This window comes from Nerophis ophidion, linkage group LG16 (assembly GCF_033978795.1).
Source record: "Nerophis ophidion isolate RoL-2023_Sa linkage group LG16, RoL_Noph_v1.0, whole genome shotgun sequence".
Classification (NCBI taxonomy): Eukaryota; Metazoa; Chordata; class Actinopteri; order Syngnathiformes; family Syngnathidae; genus Nerophis; species Nerophis ophidion.
In genome coordinates this window covers 53,371,579-53,388,052 of record NC_084626.1, presented here as the reverse complement: position 1 = coordinate 53,388,052, position 16,474 = coordinate 53,371,579, and the positions used below count along the sequence as shown (strand labels likewise).

The 16,474-nt window shown below is 43.9% G+C and overlaps 1 protein-coding gene across 2 annotated transcripts in view; it reads left to right on the top strand.

Annotated features, from left to right (window-relative positions):
• The window catches only part of wnt4 (wingless-type MMTV integration site family, member 4), a 130,122-nt gene extending 115,167 nt beyond the window's left edge, over positions 1-14,955 (top strand). For both annotated transcript variants that reach the window (XM_061875532.1, XM_061875531.1), the window contains exons 2-6: positions 5,431-5,512; positions 9,002-9,155; positions 9,233-9,364; positions 9,725-9,867; positions 14,031-14,955. In XM_061875532.1, coding sequence (XP_061731516.1) covers positions 5,431-5,512; positions 9,002-9,155; positions 9,233-9,364; positions 9,725-9,867; positions 14,031-14,501 — 982 coding nt within the window. In that variant the 3' untranslated portion in view covers positions 14,502-14,955. The remainder of the gene's footprint in view (positions 1-5,430; positions 5,513-9,001; positions 9,156-9,232; positions 9,365-9,724; positions 9,868-14,030) is intronic.
• The last annotated feature ends 1,519 nt before the right edge of the window (positions 14,956-16,474 follow it).

The window sequence follows — 16,474 nt, the reverse complement described above, 5'->3', positions numbered from 1 at the left end:
CGCTAAGAGCGATGCGTCAAAAGGATTTCAAATTAGTGGATACTCAACAAATATCATTTATCCATCCATCCATCCATCCATCTTTTTCCGCTTATCCGAGGTCGGGTCACGGGGGCAACAGCCTAAGCAGGGAAACCCAGACTTCCCTCTCCCCAGCCACTTCGTCCAGCTCTTCCCGGGGGATCCTGAGGCGTTCCCAGGCCAGCCGGGAGACATAGTCTTCCCAACGTGTCCTGGGTCTTCCCCGTGGCCTCCTACCGGTTGGACGTGCCCTAAACACCTCCCTAGGGAGGCGTTCGGGTGGCATCCTGACCAGATGCCCGAACCACCTCATCTGGCTCCTCTCCATGTGGAGGAGCAGCGGCTTTACTTTGAGTTCCTCCCGGATGGCAGAGCTTCTCACCCTATCTCTCATTTTGTCAGCTTCCTGTCTTGTTCCCTGAGTGCTGTGTTCCTCCTCAGTGTGTTTAGTATTTCCTGTCCTTAGTTCCTGTCAAGTGCTCTTATTTTGTCAGCTTCCTGTCTTGTTCCCTGAGTGCTGTGTTCCTCCTCAGTGTGTTTAGTATTTCCTGTCCTTAATTCCTGTCAAGTGCTCTTATTTTGTCAGCTTCCTGTCTTGTTCCCTGAGTGCTGTGTTCCTCCTCAGTGTGTTTAGTATTTCCTGTCCTTAATTCCTGTCTAGTGCTCTTAATTTGTCAGTTTCCTGTCTTGTTCCCTGAGTGCTGTGTTCCCCTTCAGCATCTGGCCACACCTGTTGCCAATCAGCCGGCTCCTATTTGTACCTCCTTTGTCTTGTGTCAGTTGCTGGATCATTGTATTGTCGTTGCCTCATGTCACTCTTGTGTCTTTGCTACCTGTCCTGTCTGGCATCATTTCAGCTATTACCTGTCGTGCTACGTCTTGTCCTGGTCGTCGTAGCGGTAAGCTGTTTTTGTTAGCCATTAGCTGTTTCCAGTTTTTCTGTTTTCTGCTAGATACCTGTTAGCTTCCACGCTAGGCCTTTTGTTTTTTATCCGCCCACGTGCGCGCTTTTGGTTTGAACCCTTTGTTTGGTTTTGTCTTAGTATTGTTATTAAAATCATGTTTGCTCACTCCATGCCTGCCTCCATCTCTGCATCTCGGGGTTCGTCACCAAATACCCCTGACAAGAGTATATGAAACTAAATTCTTGGGAATAATAGTTGATCATAAACTATGTTGGAAACCACATATTGAATATATAAAGGGAAAAATATCCATGCCTGCATATGTTGTATTATTCGTTTATTTTTCCATATTTAACATATTGTGTTGAAATTTGGGGCATCTGGCCGGGATCTTCAGCTCTCATTGGATCGGTTTGCAGCCGAGTGTGAAGCGACCGTAAGGAGAATCAGCACCACCAAGTCCGAGTCCATGGTTCTCTCTCGGAAAAGGGTGGAGTGCCATCTCCAGGTTGGGGAGGAGACCCTGCCCCAAGTGGGGGAGTTCAAGTACCTCGGAGTCTTGTTCACGAGTGAGGGAAGACTGGACCATGAGATTGACAGGCGGATCGGTGCGGCGTCTTCAGTAATGCGGACGTTGTACCGATCCGTTGTGGTGAAGAAGGAGCTGAGCCGGAAGGCAAAGCTCTCAATTTACCGGTCGATCTTCGTTCCCATCCTCACCTATGGTCATGAGCTTTGGGTCATGACCGAAAGGATAAGATCACGGGTACAAGCGGCCCAAATGAGTTTCAGGTCTCTCCCTTAGAGATAGGGTGAGAAGCTCTGCCATCCGGGAGGAACTCAAAGTAAAGCCGCTGCTCCTCCACATGGAGAGGAGCCAGATGAGGTGGTTCGGGCATCTGGTCAGGATGCCACCCGGATGCCTACCTAGGGAGGTGTTTAGGGCACGTCCAACCGGTAGGAGGCCACGGGGAAGACCCAGGACACGTTGGGAGGACTATGTCTCCCCGGCTGGCCTGGGAACGCCTCGGGATCCCCCAGAAAGAGATGGATGAAGTGGCTGGGGAGAGGGAAGTCTGGGCTTCCCTGCTTAGGCTGCTGCCCCCGCGACATGACCTCAGATAAGCGGAAGAAGATGGATGGATCATTATAAAACAAACATAGACCCAATAATAAAATTCAAAAAAGGGTCATTAGAATAATACACAAAGCTTGCTACCATGAACATACCAATCCATTATTTCTACGTTCAAATGTATTAAAATTTTCAGACATTTTGTTTCTGAAAACAATGGAAATGATGTTTTAGAGTAAAGAACAACAGCCTTCCAGCTTGTATTCTCAGTTGATTTCATTTAAGAGTAGAAAACTATTATTTACGGGGGATATTGATTTTTGAAATAGGTAATATAAAATATAAATGTATTACAGTTTTTGGAGTTAAATGGTGGAAGAAGCTCAGTGATGAGCTGAAGACATGCACTTCTTGTGTAAGCTTTAAGAAAACCTTGAAAGGGGAAATAATTGAAAATGATAAAATATAGTAACAATTACTTTCATCCCATTGATTTTTTTTTTTTTTTTTATGTTGTTGTTCCAGGCAATCTCATTTTCAGTGCAGGTATAGGACAGGCAAATATAAGCTTTGGCTTCAGCCCATTCCTTTTTCCGTCGTTCTTTTTCTTTTCTTTTGTGTGTGTATGTGTATGATTGTTTATGTATAAACTGTACTGTAAAACTGATCACACAAAATGCTTGATTGATTAAATGACCGAAATAAACTTATTTCATTCGTTTAGACCGTGGTACCTCGGGTTTTTAGTCAGTTATCTGTTCTTAAAGGTCCGACAAATGGGATTCTTTATACATTTTGCGAACTGATAAGCTGGGAAACAATTGTTATGGTCGATGTTTGGCCGTGAAATAACCAACACAGTGTACGAAAATCAGGGCAAACTGTTCCCAAAAATTCTAGAAACACTATAGGCAGGAAAACCAAAGTCCCAAACTATTACAAATGTTAACAACTTCGTTCTAAATTATTTATATGCTTTCTTCGGAGGTTTTAATCTATACTTTTCTATGGATGTTCTTATTCATCCAGCTCATATTCTCAAGGCTTTCAATCGATCACAACTGGACTGTTTGGTTTGGTCTAGAGGACATTTTACCTCTCATCCAAGTAGATTAGAGTAGATTGGTCAGACTAGGTATGACCGGTCTAAGAATAGATCTGACCAGTCTAAGTCTGAAACTAGATCTAATCAATCTAAGTCTAAGACGAGATCTGACTAATATAAGTCTGAGACTAGATCTGGCCAATCTAAGTCTAAGATGAGATCTGACTAATCTAAGTCCGAGACTAGATCTGGCCAATCTAAGTCTAAGATGAGATCTGACTAATCTAAGTCCGAGACTAGATCTGGCCAATCTAAGTCTAAGATGAGATCTGACTAATCTAAGTCCGAGACTAGATCTGGCCAATCTAAGTCTAAAATGAGATCTGACTAATCTAAGTCCGAGACTAGATCTGGCCAATCTAAGTCTAAAATGAGACCTGACTAATCTAAGTCTGAGACTAGATCTGGCCAATCTAAGTCTAAGTGTCATTCCACTGCATGGTTCATTCTCCCAGGATGCAGACGGAAGCTCCAGAGGCAAAGTGCAGGTAAGAAGAGGATTTACATTCAAAAATCAGGCAGGGACACTATAGTACAGAACAGTGTGTCGATAGCATGGGAACTATGATGAAGCTGAACAAGAATCAAGACTCATAGAAAGAGTCAACGTAACGTGTTGCATGAGGCAATTAAGACAGCCAGACTGAGTAAGAAAAACAAGAATAAGTAGCTCTCTGATTAGTGCCCGGAAGCAGGTGAGTGTCCCGAACACTGATCAGAGGCAGGTGAAACTAATCATCACCCATGGTAAACAAAAACACAGAAACCTAAGGGGGCTGAAAACAGAACTGAGGGAGTCAAACTAAATGAACAAAACATGATCCAGGCCACGGATCATAACACTGAGACTACAGTAGATCTGACAAATTTAAGTCTAAGAATTGATCTGACCAATCCAAGTTTTTAGACTACAGTAGATCTGACCAATTTAAGTCTAAGGCTGGAGCTGACCAATTTAAGTCTAAGAATAGATCTTACCAATCTAAGTCTAAGATTACAGTAGATCTGACTAATCTAAGTCTAAGACTAAAGTAGATCTGACCAGTGTAAGTTTAAGGCTAGATCTGACCAGTCTAAGACTAGTTTTGACCTACTTAAGTCTAAGACTAGATCTGACCAATCTAGGTCTAGGACTACAGTAGATCCAACCAATTTAAGTGTAAGGCTAGATCTGACCAATTTAAGTCTAAGAATAGATCTGATCAATCTAAGTCCAAGTCCAAGACTAAAGTAGATCTGAACATTGTAAATCTAAAACAAGATCTGACCAATTTAAGTCTAAGACAAGATCTGATCAATCTAGGTCTAGGACTACAGTAGATCTGACCAATTTGAGTCTAAGGCTACATCTGACCAGTCTTAGTTTAAGACTAGATCTGACCTATTTAAGTCAAAGACTAGATTTAACCGATATACGTCTAGGACTACAGTAGATCTGACCAATTTAAGTCCAAGACTAGATCTGACCAATATAGGTCAAGGACTACAGTAGATCTGACCAATTTAAGTGTAAGGCTAGATCTGATCAATTTAAGTCTAAGAATAGATCTGACCAATCTAGGTCTTAGACTAGATCTGACCAATCTAGGTCTAGGACTACAGTAGATCTGACCAATTTAAGTCTAAGACTAGATCTGACCAATCTAGGTCTAGGACTACAGTAGATCTGACCAATTTCAGTCTAAGACTAGATCCGACCAATTTAAGTCTAAGACTAGATCTGACCGATATAGGTCTAGGACTACAGTAGATCTGACCAATTCAAGTGTAAGGCTAGATCTGACCAATTTAAGTCTAAGACTAGATCTGACCAATATAGGTCAAGGACTAAAGTATACCTGACCAATTTAAGTCTAAGACTAGATCTGACCAATTTAAGTCTAAGACTAGATCTGACCAATATAGGTCAAGGACTACAGTAGATCTGACCAATTTAAGTGTAAGGCTAGATCTGACCAATTTAAGTCTAAGAATAGATCTGACCAATTTAAGTCTAAGACTAGATCTGACCAATTGAAGTTCATGAACACGAACTGATGAAGTCTACTTGGATGAGAGGCCAGACGTCTTCCGAGACAAACCAAACAGTCCAACTGCGATGGATCGAAAGCCCTAAGAATGTATATTTGATTTCTCCAGATTGTGGCAGAAGTGACCATGAATCATTTCAATTCTAAATAATTTTCTACGGCCACGGTACTTTATAGCTTGGGAGTCAGTCACTTGGGAGTCAGTCCCTCGCACTTGTTTGCTTCTCTATGTTCTTCCCCCGCAAGTAAACATCAGCTGCTTAACAGTCCGTGGTCCACGTTCTGTCCTGTCAGGTACTTGGCCAAGCTGTCATCAGTGGGAAGCATCCGGGACGAAGAGACTTGCGAGAGGTTACGAGGACTCATCCAGAGACAGGTGCGCTGATTGAAAATGTTGCAAATAATAACCGATGCAAAATGAAAAATGCTGCAAAACACGTCCTAGAAGTCTGTCCACTGGAGGTCTGCGAGTCGTGAACGAGTCGTTCAAAAATGGGCAGTATTCACGAGTGGGCCGACTCGTCTCTGTTCTTTGACTTACTCCTGTTACCAAGTACTGGACTATGACTCAAGTCTCACGTCTGCTGGACAAAGGCTCAAGTTTCAGTGACCCGTGGACTTTACAGACTTGAACTGATTCACATGTGCTTTTCAGAGACTCCATTTCATTTCTCCACTAAGACTCGAGTCTCAAGTCTGCTCGACAAAGACCCAAGTGTTACAGTTTCATGTGGACTGGACGGACTTGAGTTTCACTGATTAACATGCACTTTTCAAAGACACGATATGCACTCGACAGACTTGAGTTGAACTGATTCTCGTGCTATGTTCAAAGATTCAATTTCATGACACGTGTACTGGACTAAGACTCGAGTCTCACGTCTACTGGACAAAGGCTCAAGTTTCAGTGACTCGTGGACTCGACAGACTTGAGTTGAACTGATTCGCGTGTAGTTTTCAGAGACTCCATTTCATTTTTTCCACTAAGACTCGAGTCTCACGTTTGCTTGACAAAGTCTCAAGTTTTACAGTTTCGTGTGCACCGGACGGACTTGAGTTTCACTGATTCACGTGCGCTTTTCGAGACTCGACATGCACTCGACAGACTTGAGTTGAACAGATTCCCGTGTACTTTTCAGAGAGTCCATTTCATTTCTCGACTAAGACTCGAGTCTTAAGTATGCTCGACAAAGAAACAAGTGTTACAGTTTCACGTGGACTGGACTAATTTGAGTTTCACTGATTCACATACGCTTTTCAAAAACTCGATATGCACTCGACAGACTTGAGTTTCACTGATTCACGTGTACTTTTCAGAGACTCCATTTAATTTCTCCACTAAGAGTCGAGTCTCACGTCTGCTCGACAAAGACTCAGGTTTTACAGTTTCATGTGGACTGGACGGACTTGAGTTTCACTTATTCACGTGCGCTTTTCAAAGACTCCACATGCACTCGACAGACTTGAGTTGAACAGATCCCTGAGCGCTTTTCAAAGATTCCATTTCATGACACGTGTATTGGACTAAGACTCGAGTCTCTCGTCTGCTGGACAAAGGCTCAAGTTTCAGTGACTCGTGGACTCGACAGACTTGAGTTGAACTGATTCCCGTGCTAATTTCAAAGATTCAATTTCATGACACGTGTACTCGACAGACTTGAGTCGAACAGATCCCTGTGCGCTTTTCAAAGATTCCATTTCATGACACGTGTACTGGACTAAGACTCATGTCTCATGTCTACTGGACAAAGGCTCAAGTTTCAGTGACTCGTGGACTCGACAGACTTGAGTTGAACTGATTCACGTGTGCTTTTCAGAGACTCCATTTCATTTCTCCACTAAGACTCGAGTCTCAAGTCTGCTCGACAAAGACCCAAGTGTTACAGTTTCATGTGGACTGGACGGACTTGAGTTTCACTGATTAACATGCACTTTTCAAAGACACGATATGCACTCGACAGACTTGAGTTGAACTGATTCTCGTGCTATGTTCAAAGATTCAATTTCATGACACGTGTACTGGACTAAGACTCGAGTCTCACGTCTACTGGACAAAGGCTCAAGTTTCAGTGACTCGTGGACTCGACAGACTTGAGTTGAACAGATTCACGTGTAGTTTTCAGAGACTCCATTTCATTTTTTCCACTAAGACTCGAGTCTCACGTTTGCTTGACAAAGTCTCAAGTTTTACAGTTTCGTGTGCACCGGACGGACTTGAGTTTCACTGATTCACGTGCGCTTTTCGAGACTCGACAAGCACTCGACAGACTTGAGTTGAACAGATTCCCGTGTACTTTTCAGAGAGTCCATTTCATTTCTCGACTAAGACTAGAGTCTTAAGTTTGCTCGACAAAGAAACAAGTGTTACAGTTTCACGTGGACTGGACGAAATTGAGTTTCACTGATTCACATACGCTTTTCAAAAACTCGATATGCACTCGACAGACTTGAGTTGAACTAATTCACGTGTACTTTTCAGAGACTCCATTTCATTTCTCCACTAAGACTCGAGTCTCACGTCTGCTCGACAAAGACTCAGGTTTTACAGTTTCATGTGGACTGGACGGACTTGAGTTTCACTTATTCACGTGCGCTTTTCAAAGACTCCACATGCACTCGACAGACTTGAGTTGAACAGATCCCTGTGTGCTTTTCAAAGATTCCATTTCATGACACGTGTACTGGACTAAGACTCAAGTCTCACGTCTACTGGACAAAGGCTCAAGTTTCAGTGACTTGTGGACTCGACAGACTTGAGTTGAACTGATTCACGTGTGCTTTTCAGAAACTCCATTTCATTTCTCCACTAAGACTCGAGTCTCAAGTCTGCTCGACAAAGACCCAAGTGTTACAGTTTCATGTGGACTGGACGGACTTGAGTTTCACTGATTAACATGCACTTTTCAAAGACACGATATGCACTCGACAGACTTGAGTTGAACTGATTCCTGTGCTATTTTCAAAGATTCAATTTCATGATAAGTGTACTGGACTAAGACTCAAGTCTCTCGTCTGCTGGACAAAGGCTCAAGTTTCAGTGACTCGTGGACTCGAAAGACTTGAGTTGAACTGATTCCCGTGCTAATTTCAAAGATTCCATTTCATGACACGTGTACTGGACTAAGACTCAAGTCTCACGTCTACTGGACAAAGGCTCAAGTTTCAGTGACTTGTGGACTCGACAGACTTGAGTTGAACTGATTCACGTGTGCTTTTCAGAAACTCCATTTCATTTCTCCACTAAGACTCGAGTCTCACGTCTACTGGACAAAGGCTCAAGTTTCAGTGACTCGTGGACTCGACAGACTTGAGTTGAACTGATTCACGTGTGCTTTTCAGAAACTCCATTTCATTTCTCCACTAAGACTCGAGTCTCACGTCTACTGGACAAAGGCTCAAGTTTCAGTGACTCGTGGACTCGACAGACTTGAGTTGAACTGATTCACGTGTGCTTTTCAGAAACTCCATTTCATTTCTCCACTAAGACTCGAGTCTCACGTCTACTGGACAAAGGCTCAAGTTTCAGTGACTCGTGGACTCGACAGACTTGAGTTGAACTGATTCACGTGTGCTTTTCAGAGACTCGATATGCACTTGACAGACTTGAGTTGAACTGATTCCTGTGGTATTTTCAAAGATTCAATTTCATGACACGTGTATTGGACTAAGACTCGAGTCTCACGTCTGCTGGACAAAGGCTCAAGTTTCAGTGACTCGTGGACTCGACAGACTTGAGTTGAACTGATTCCCGTGCCATTTTCAAAGATTCAAGTTGATGACACGTGTACTGGACTAAGACTCGAGTCTCACGTCTGCTGGACAAAGGCTCGACTTGACTTTCTGTAAACCATGTTTGCCGCCGTAGGTTCAAATCTGTAAACGCAGCGTGGAGGTGATGGACGCGGTGCGTCGGGGCGCCCAGCTGGCCATCGACGAGTGCCAGTTCCAGTTCCGCAACCGCCGGTGGAACTGTTCCACTCTGGAGACCATGCCAGTGTTCGGCAAGGTGGTCACCCAGGGTATGTTTGTCCAGCACCCAACAACCACTTCTTCATGGCACTCTCCTTCACTCTTTGCTTGTGTGTGTTTGTGTTAGGCACCCGCGAGGCGGCCTTTGTGTACGCCATCTCAGCAGCCAGTGTGGCGTTCGCGGTCACACGGGCTTGCAGTAGCGGAGAGCTGGAAAAATGCGGCTGTGACCACAACGTGCATGGAGTCAGTCCAGAGGGTGCGTATCACCACATCTCTTCTCCTGACAGACACCAGTCAGTCTTGGGATGTTGGGGGGGGGTTGTACGTTATCGTTGTTTACGTAACCGAGCTGAAAAGCACAACCTGGTAAGTGGTGCCTGTGGGATTATCGTTATTATCACGGACTCAGACTGCGGTTGGTAAACTCGCAGCCAGGGAGCCAAACAATGAGACCTCTTATGAGTCAAATGCAAAGCTGCTGACTTGCGGCGAACGCTTTGCTGGTTCGACACTACGAGGATCACCTCAGACATTTCAGGGTTATTTGATATGGTGTTTTTCAACCAACCCTCCCCCCAAAAATGCATATTAGAGCAATTCTAATATCTTGTCACAGGATTCCAGTGGTCGGGCTGCAGCGACAACATTGCTTACGGGGTGGCTTTTTCTCAGTCCTTCGTGGACGTGAGGGAGAGGAGTAAAGGCCAGTCCTCCAGTCGGGCCCTCATGAACTTGCACAACAATGAGGCGGGAAGGAAGGTAACACCACCCGTCTTTATTGCATTGTCAGCCTTTTTCATGTGTAGCGACCACGTCACGATGCCTTGAAATGGAACCTTTAATGCAGGGGTCAGCAACCTTTTTGAAAGCAAGAGCTACTTCTTGGCTACTGATTCATGCCAAGGGCTACCAGTTTGATACACACTTCAATAAATTGCCAGAAATAGACAATTTGCTCCATTTACCTTTAATAAAGAAATCTACATATATTAAAAAAATTAGTATTTCTGTCTGTCATTCAGTCGTACATTTTTTTTCCTTTTACGAAAGGTTTTTTGTAGAGAATAAATGATGAAAAAAACACTTAATTGAAGTGAAGTGAATTATATTTATATAGCGCTTTTTCTCTAGTGACTCAAAGCGCTTTACAGAGTGAAACCCAATATCTAAGTTACATTTAAACCAGTGTGGGTGGCACTGGGAGCACGTGGGTCAAGTGTCTTGCCCAAGGACACAACGGCAGTGACTAGGATGGCGGAAGCAGGAATCGAACCTGCAACCCTCAAGTTGCTGGCACGGCCGCTCTACCAACCGAGCTATATCGAGAGAACAGGAAAAAAAATAAAATTCAGTTTCGAAACATATTTTATCTTCAATTTCGACTCCTTGAAATTCAAAATTCAACCGAAAAAAAGAAGAGAAAAACTAGCTAAGTCGAATCGTTTTTGAAAAAAATTTTAAAAAATTATTTATGGAACATCATTAGTCATTTTTCCTGACTAAGATTAATTTTAGAATTTTGATGACATGTTTTATAATATATAACAAATGGGACCAAGCTATATTTATAACAAAGACAAATCATTATTTCTTCTAGATTTTCCAGAACAAAAATTTTAAAATAATTTCTAAATAATTTGAAATAAGATTCCAATTTGATTCTGAAGATTTTCTAGATTTGCCAGAACAATTTTTTTGAATTTTAATCCTAATAGGTTTGAAGAAATATTTCACAAATATTCTTCGTCAAAAACACAGAAGCTAAAATGAAGAATTAAATTAAAATGTATTTATTATTCTTTACAGTAAAAAAAATTAATTTACTTGAACATTGATTTAAATTGTCAGGAAAGAAGAGGAAGGAATTTAAAAGATAAAAAGGTATATGTGTTTAAAAATCCTAAAATCATTTTAAGGTTGTATTTTTTCTCTAAAATTGTTTGTCTGAAAGTTATAAGAAGCAAAGTAAAAAATAAATGAATTTATTTAAACAAGTGCAGACCAAGTCTTTAAAATATTTTCTTGGATTTTCAAATTCTATGAGTTTTGTCTCTCTTAGAATTAAAAACTTCGAGCAAAGCGAGACCAGCTTGCTAGTAAATAAATACAATTTAAAAAATAGAGGCAGCTCACTGGTAAGTGCTGCTATTTGAGCTATTTTTAGAACAGGCCAGCGGGCGACTCATCTGGTCCTTACGGGCGACTTGTTAATAAAAAAAATGTTTTAAGTAGACTGTCGATTTTCTAGTAAAAACTTTACATTTACAAAATTTTACTGTAAAATATTGTTGTTGTTTTTTTTTTTACAACATTTTACGGTAAATGGAACAGTACCACCTTTTTGTGTGTGTGGGGGGGGGTGTTACAGAAAAAGCTGGTGCTTGGTTGCCAGAATTGTTGTGTTAAATTTCCAACATTATATTGTTAATGTAAAAACAGTACAAGTTCTTTTTTACTTCTGCAACTTAGCTGCCAGTTTTTCTACGCTAAAATCAAAAAGGAACTGTCTTTCCATTGACAGTAATAAACCGTTAAAAACAACAACCGTAGATTTTACAGTCAAAAACTGGCAGCTCAGTCATCCATCTTCTTCCACTTATCTGAGGTCGGGTCGCGGGGGCAGCAGCCTAAGCAGGGAAGCCCAGCCACTTTGTCCAGCTCTTCCCGGGGTATTTTGAGGCGTTCCCAGGTCAGCCGGGAGACATAGTCTTCCCAACGTGTCCTGGGTCTTCCCCGTGGCCTCCTACCTCGGGAGGCGTTCGGGTGGCATCCTGACCAGATCACCAAACCACCTCATCTGGCTCCTCTCCATGTGGAGGAGCAGCAGCTTTACTTTGAGTTCCTCCCGGATGGCAGAGCTTCTCACCCTATCTCTAAGGGAGAGACCCGTAACCTGGCGGGGAGGAGATCTTGCCCCAAGTGGAGGAGTTCAAGTACCTCGGAGTCTTGTTCACGAGTGGGGGAAGAGTGGATTGTGAGGTGGACAGGCGGATCGGTGCGGCGTCTTCAGTAATGCGGACGCTGTTTCGATCCGTTGTGGTGAAGAAGGAGCTGAGCCGGAAGGCAAAGCTCTCAATTTACCGGTCGATCTACGTTCCCATCCTCACCTATGGTCATGAGCTTTGGGTCATGACCGAAAGGATAAGATCACGGGTACAAGCGGCCCAAATGAGTTTCCTCCGCCAGAATGCCACCTGAACGCCTCCACTCGAATCCTCCATTTTGAAAATGATTACAGGTGAAGTGTCACTCATGACGTGACGAGTTTGACCCGGTGGAAATTCAAGGCATATGTTAACTATTTTGTGAAACGAGTTTGACCCGGCGGAAATTCTAGACATGCGCTAATAAAAATAATATTTTGCGAAATGAGTTTGACCCGGCAGTAATTCTAGGTAGGCGCATACTATATACCCGGCGGCAATTCAAGGAAATACGGTAGTTATAATAAAATAAACCTCTTTTTTATTGAAACTGCTGTGTTTTGTTATTATTCCGCACCTACGCGCTGTAATTTGACCCCCTTAACATGCTTCAAAACTCACCAAATTTGACACACACGTCGGTATAGCAAACCTTCCCAACATATTAAGCAACCAATCCCCCAAAAGGAAAATTGCGCTCTAGCGCCCCCTAGGAACACAAAACTGCATGTAACTTCTGTTAGGAATGTCACAGCGACATGAAACAAAAACTCCTATGTAGGTCTGACTTAGACCCAATTTTCATACACTCACTTTTTTCAGCAAAAATCTACAGGAAGTTGGCAAAAACCCTTCAAAATAAAATTTTCGCAAAAAATGCAATTTTTACCTCTTTGCGCTGTAATTTGACCCCTTTAAAATGCTTCAAAAGTCACCAAACTTGGCGCACACATAAGGACTGGCAAATATTGCGATCTAATGAAAAAACCAAACCCCGAAACTCAAAATTGCGCTCTAGGGTTATTTTTGAATAAAACACTGAAAAAACTGCTCCTAAGAAGAAAACACAGACAAAATTGCTTGTAACTTCCGGAAAGAATGTCGGAGAGACATAAAACAAAAACCTCTATGTAGGTCTCGCTTAGACCTACATTTCATAGATTGACAACCCCCAACAAAAATCAACAGGAAGTTTGCAATCCCCCCTTCAAAACAAAAGTTTTGTAAAAACCAGTCACCGTTCTTCAAACATTATCTCCTCTGAGTGCGTTTGTTTTTTTGGCTTCAAACTCGCACAGGAGAGAGATTGAACCCTTCTGATTAAAAGTATAGAACAGAGTTTTGATAAGTTCTCAGGTTTTGATTTTACGCGCCTTCAAAGAACCCCTGTGCAAAGTCTCCTAAAAAATGTCCTTTTTGCCTCTTTGAGCTGTTATTTGACCCCCTTAAAATGCTTCTAAACTCACCAAACATGACACACACATCAGGTCTGGCAAAAATTGCGATCTGATGAAAAAAACCTAACCCCAAAACTCAAAATTGCGCTCTACCGCCCCCCTAGGAATACAACACAGACAAACTGCTCCTAGGAAGAAAACACAGACAAAACTGCTTGTAACTTCCGGTAGGAATGTCAGAGAGACATGAAACAAAAAACACTATGTAGGTCTCACTTAGACCTACATTTTAATAATCAACATACTTTAGCAAAAATCAACAGGAAGTTTGATATTTTACTTCAATACAACAACTGCATTACTTTCACAATGTTTCTCAAAATAGTGGCTCCAAGGCGTCTTCTACCGCTTATCCGGCCGTGGGTCTCGGGGGCAGCAGCCAAAGGCGGACCCGACCAACGCTGCTTGCAGCTTTAATTTTTGTTTTTTTCTTGTTTCCGAACACTGACTTTTTGCAGTGCTCTGCTGACGATGTGGTGCGGTTCTACAATTCAAGTTGTCTTCTGGATGCTTCTAATGGAGTTCTGTGTCATCCTTCCAGACCATCCTGGCCCACATGCGCGTGGAGTGCAAGTGCCACGGCGTGTCGGGCTCGTGCGAGGTGAAGACCTGCTGGAAGGCCATGCCGCCCTTCCGCAAGGTGGGCAACGTCATCAAGGAGAAGTTCGACGGCGCCACCGAGGTGGAGCAGCGCAAAATGGGCTCGGCCAAATTCCTGGTGCCTCGCAACTCCCAGTTCAAGCCCCACACGGACGAAGACCTGGTCTACTTGGAGCCCAGTCCGGACTTCTGCGACCGTGACCCGCGCACACCGGGCATGCTGGGCACGGTGGGGCGGCAGTGCAACAGAACCTCCAAGGCCATAGACGGCTGCGAGCTGATGTGCTGCGGCCGCGGCTTCCAGACGCAGGAGGTGGAGGTGGTGGACAGGTGCAGCTGCAAGTTCCACTGGTGCTGCTACGTCAAATGCAAACAGTGCCGCAAAACCGTGGAGATGCACACTTGCCGGTGATGGTGAACACGACGCCCGGACACCGCCAACCTTTCCACTAAACTGACCGAGTAGCTGAGAGGACCACGGAGCTTCCCGTTCCTCATCTCTTCTCCTTTACCGAGCATCGTTCACTTCCTCCCTTTTTTTTATAACCTTTAACTTATTTGCTGAGACTGAGGAGCTTATCTGGGATTGACTCAGAAGGGGGTCGTCGCATGGAGATAAGGAGGGATAAACCGCCCCCTGGATGGGTGGGGTTAAGAGATTTGGGTCTAGAAGAGAGCTGGGTCCTGGCTGCTGCTTCAACCATTCAATTGGGAGTGAGAACGGACTCAAAGGAAAGACTGGACCGGACACAGGTGGACTTTCTGTGTGCTTTCTGTGTAAACGGCTGCACTGAGCTTTGTTAACAGAACCCGCTGAAGTTAGCACGTTGTGTAACTCGGAAATAAAAACAATGATTTACAAATTCTTTTTCAACTTATATTCAATGGAATGGACTGCAAGGACAGAGATACTTAATGTCCCAACTGAGAAACGTAATTGTTTTTGCAAATAATCATCCATCCATCCATCCATCCGCTTATCCGAGGTCGGGTCGCAGGGGCAAGAGCCTAAGCACCTCCAAGTCCGAGTCCATGGTTCTCGCCCGGAAAAGGGTGGAATGCCACATCCGGGTTGGGGAGGAGACCCTGCCCCAAGTGGAGGGGAAGACCCAGGACACGTTGGGAAGACTATGTCTACCGGCCGGCCTGGGAACGGGTGGTTATGGGTTTGAAAACCAGAGTGTGGATCTTCGCTACTCAAGTTCTGCCGGTTGGAGACTGTAAATAGTGGTATCAAGGTGAGTGTTCCTGGGGAGGAGACCCTGCCCCAAGTGGAGGAGTTCATGTACCTAGGAGTCTTGTTCACGAGTGAGGGAAGACGGTGCGGCGTCTTCAGTAATGCGAACGTTGTACCGATCCGTTGTGGTGAAGAAGGAGCTGAGCCGGAAGGCAAAGCTCTCAATTTACCGGTCGATCTACGTTCCCATCCTCACCTATGGTCATGAGCTTTGGGTCATGACCGAAAGGATAAGATCACGGGTACAAGCGGCCCAAATGAGTTTGGGTCTCTCCCTTAGAGATAGGGTGAGAAGCTCTGCCATCCGGGAGGAACTCAAAGTAAAGCCGCTGCTCCTTCACATGGAGAGGAGCCAGATGAGGTGGTTCGGGCATCTGGTCAGGATGCCACCCGAACGCCTCCCTAGGGAGGTGTTTAGGGCACATCCAACCGGTAGGAGGCCACGCAAATAATCATTAACTTGGAATTAAAAAGTTGGCACTGGGGCATTTTTACCACTGTGTTACATGGCCTTTCCTTTTAAAGACCTACTGAAAGCCACTACTAGCGACCACGCAGTCTGACAGTTTATATATCAATGATGAAATATTAACATTGCAACACATGACAATACGGCCGCTTTACTTTACTAAATTGCAATTTTAAATGTCCTGCCAAGTGTCCTGTTGAAAATGTCGCGTATGATGACGCGTGCGAGTGACATGCAAACATGTTCTTCCAGCACCGATCACGGCTAAAAGTCGTCTGCTTTAATCGCATATTCACACAGTATTCTGGACATCTGTGTTGCTGAATCTTTTGCAATTTGTTCAATGAATAATGGAGACATCAAAGAAGAACGATGTAGGTGTTAAGCGGTGTATTGCGACTGCCTTTAGAAACACAAACACAGCCGGTGTTTCCTTGTTTACATTCCCGAAAGTGAAGCTTTACTATGGAACAGAGCGGTCAAGCGAACATGGTTCTCTACCACATGTCAACCGGCAGGTTTCGGTGAGAAAATTGTGGTAATAAGTCGGCTCTTACTGTAGACATGAGCGGAGCTTGCGTCCTCCTGCAGCTGCGGACTCTCTTACCTCCTCCCACCGGAGACACTGGCGGTCACCACACCCCTCCGACTTTCAGGTACGACTATATAATCTCACTAA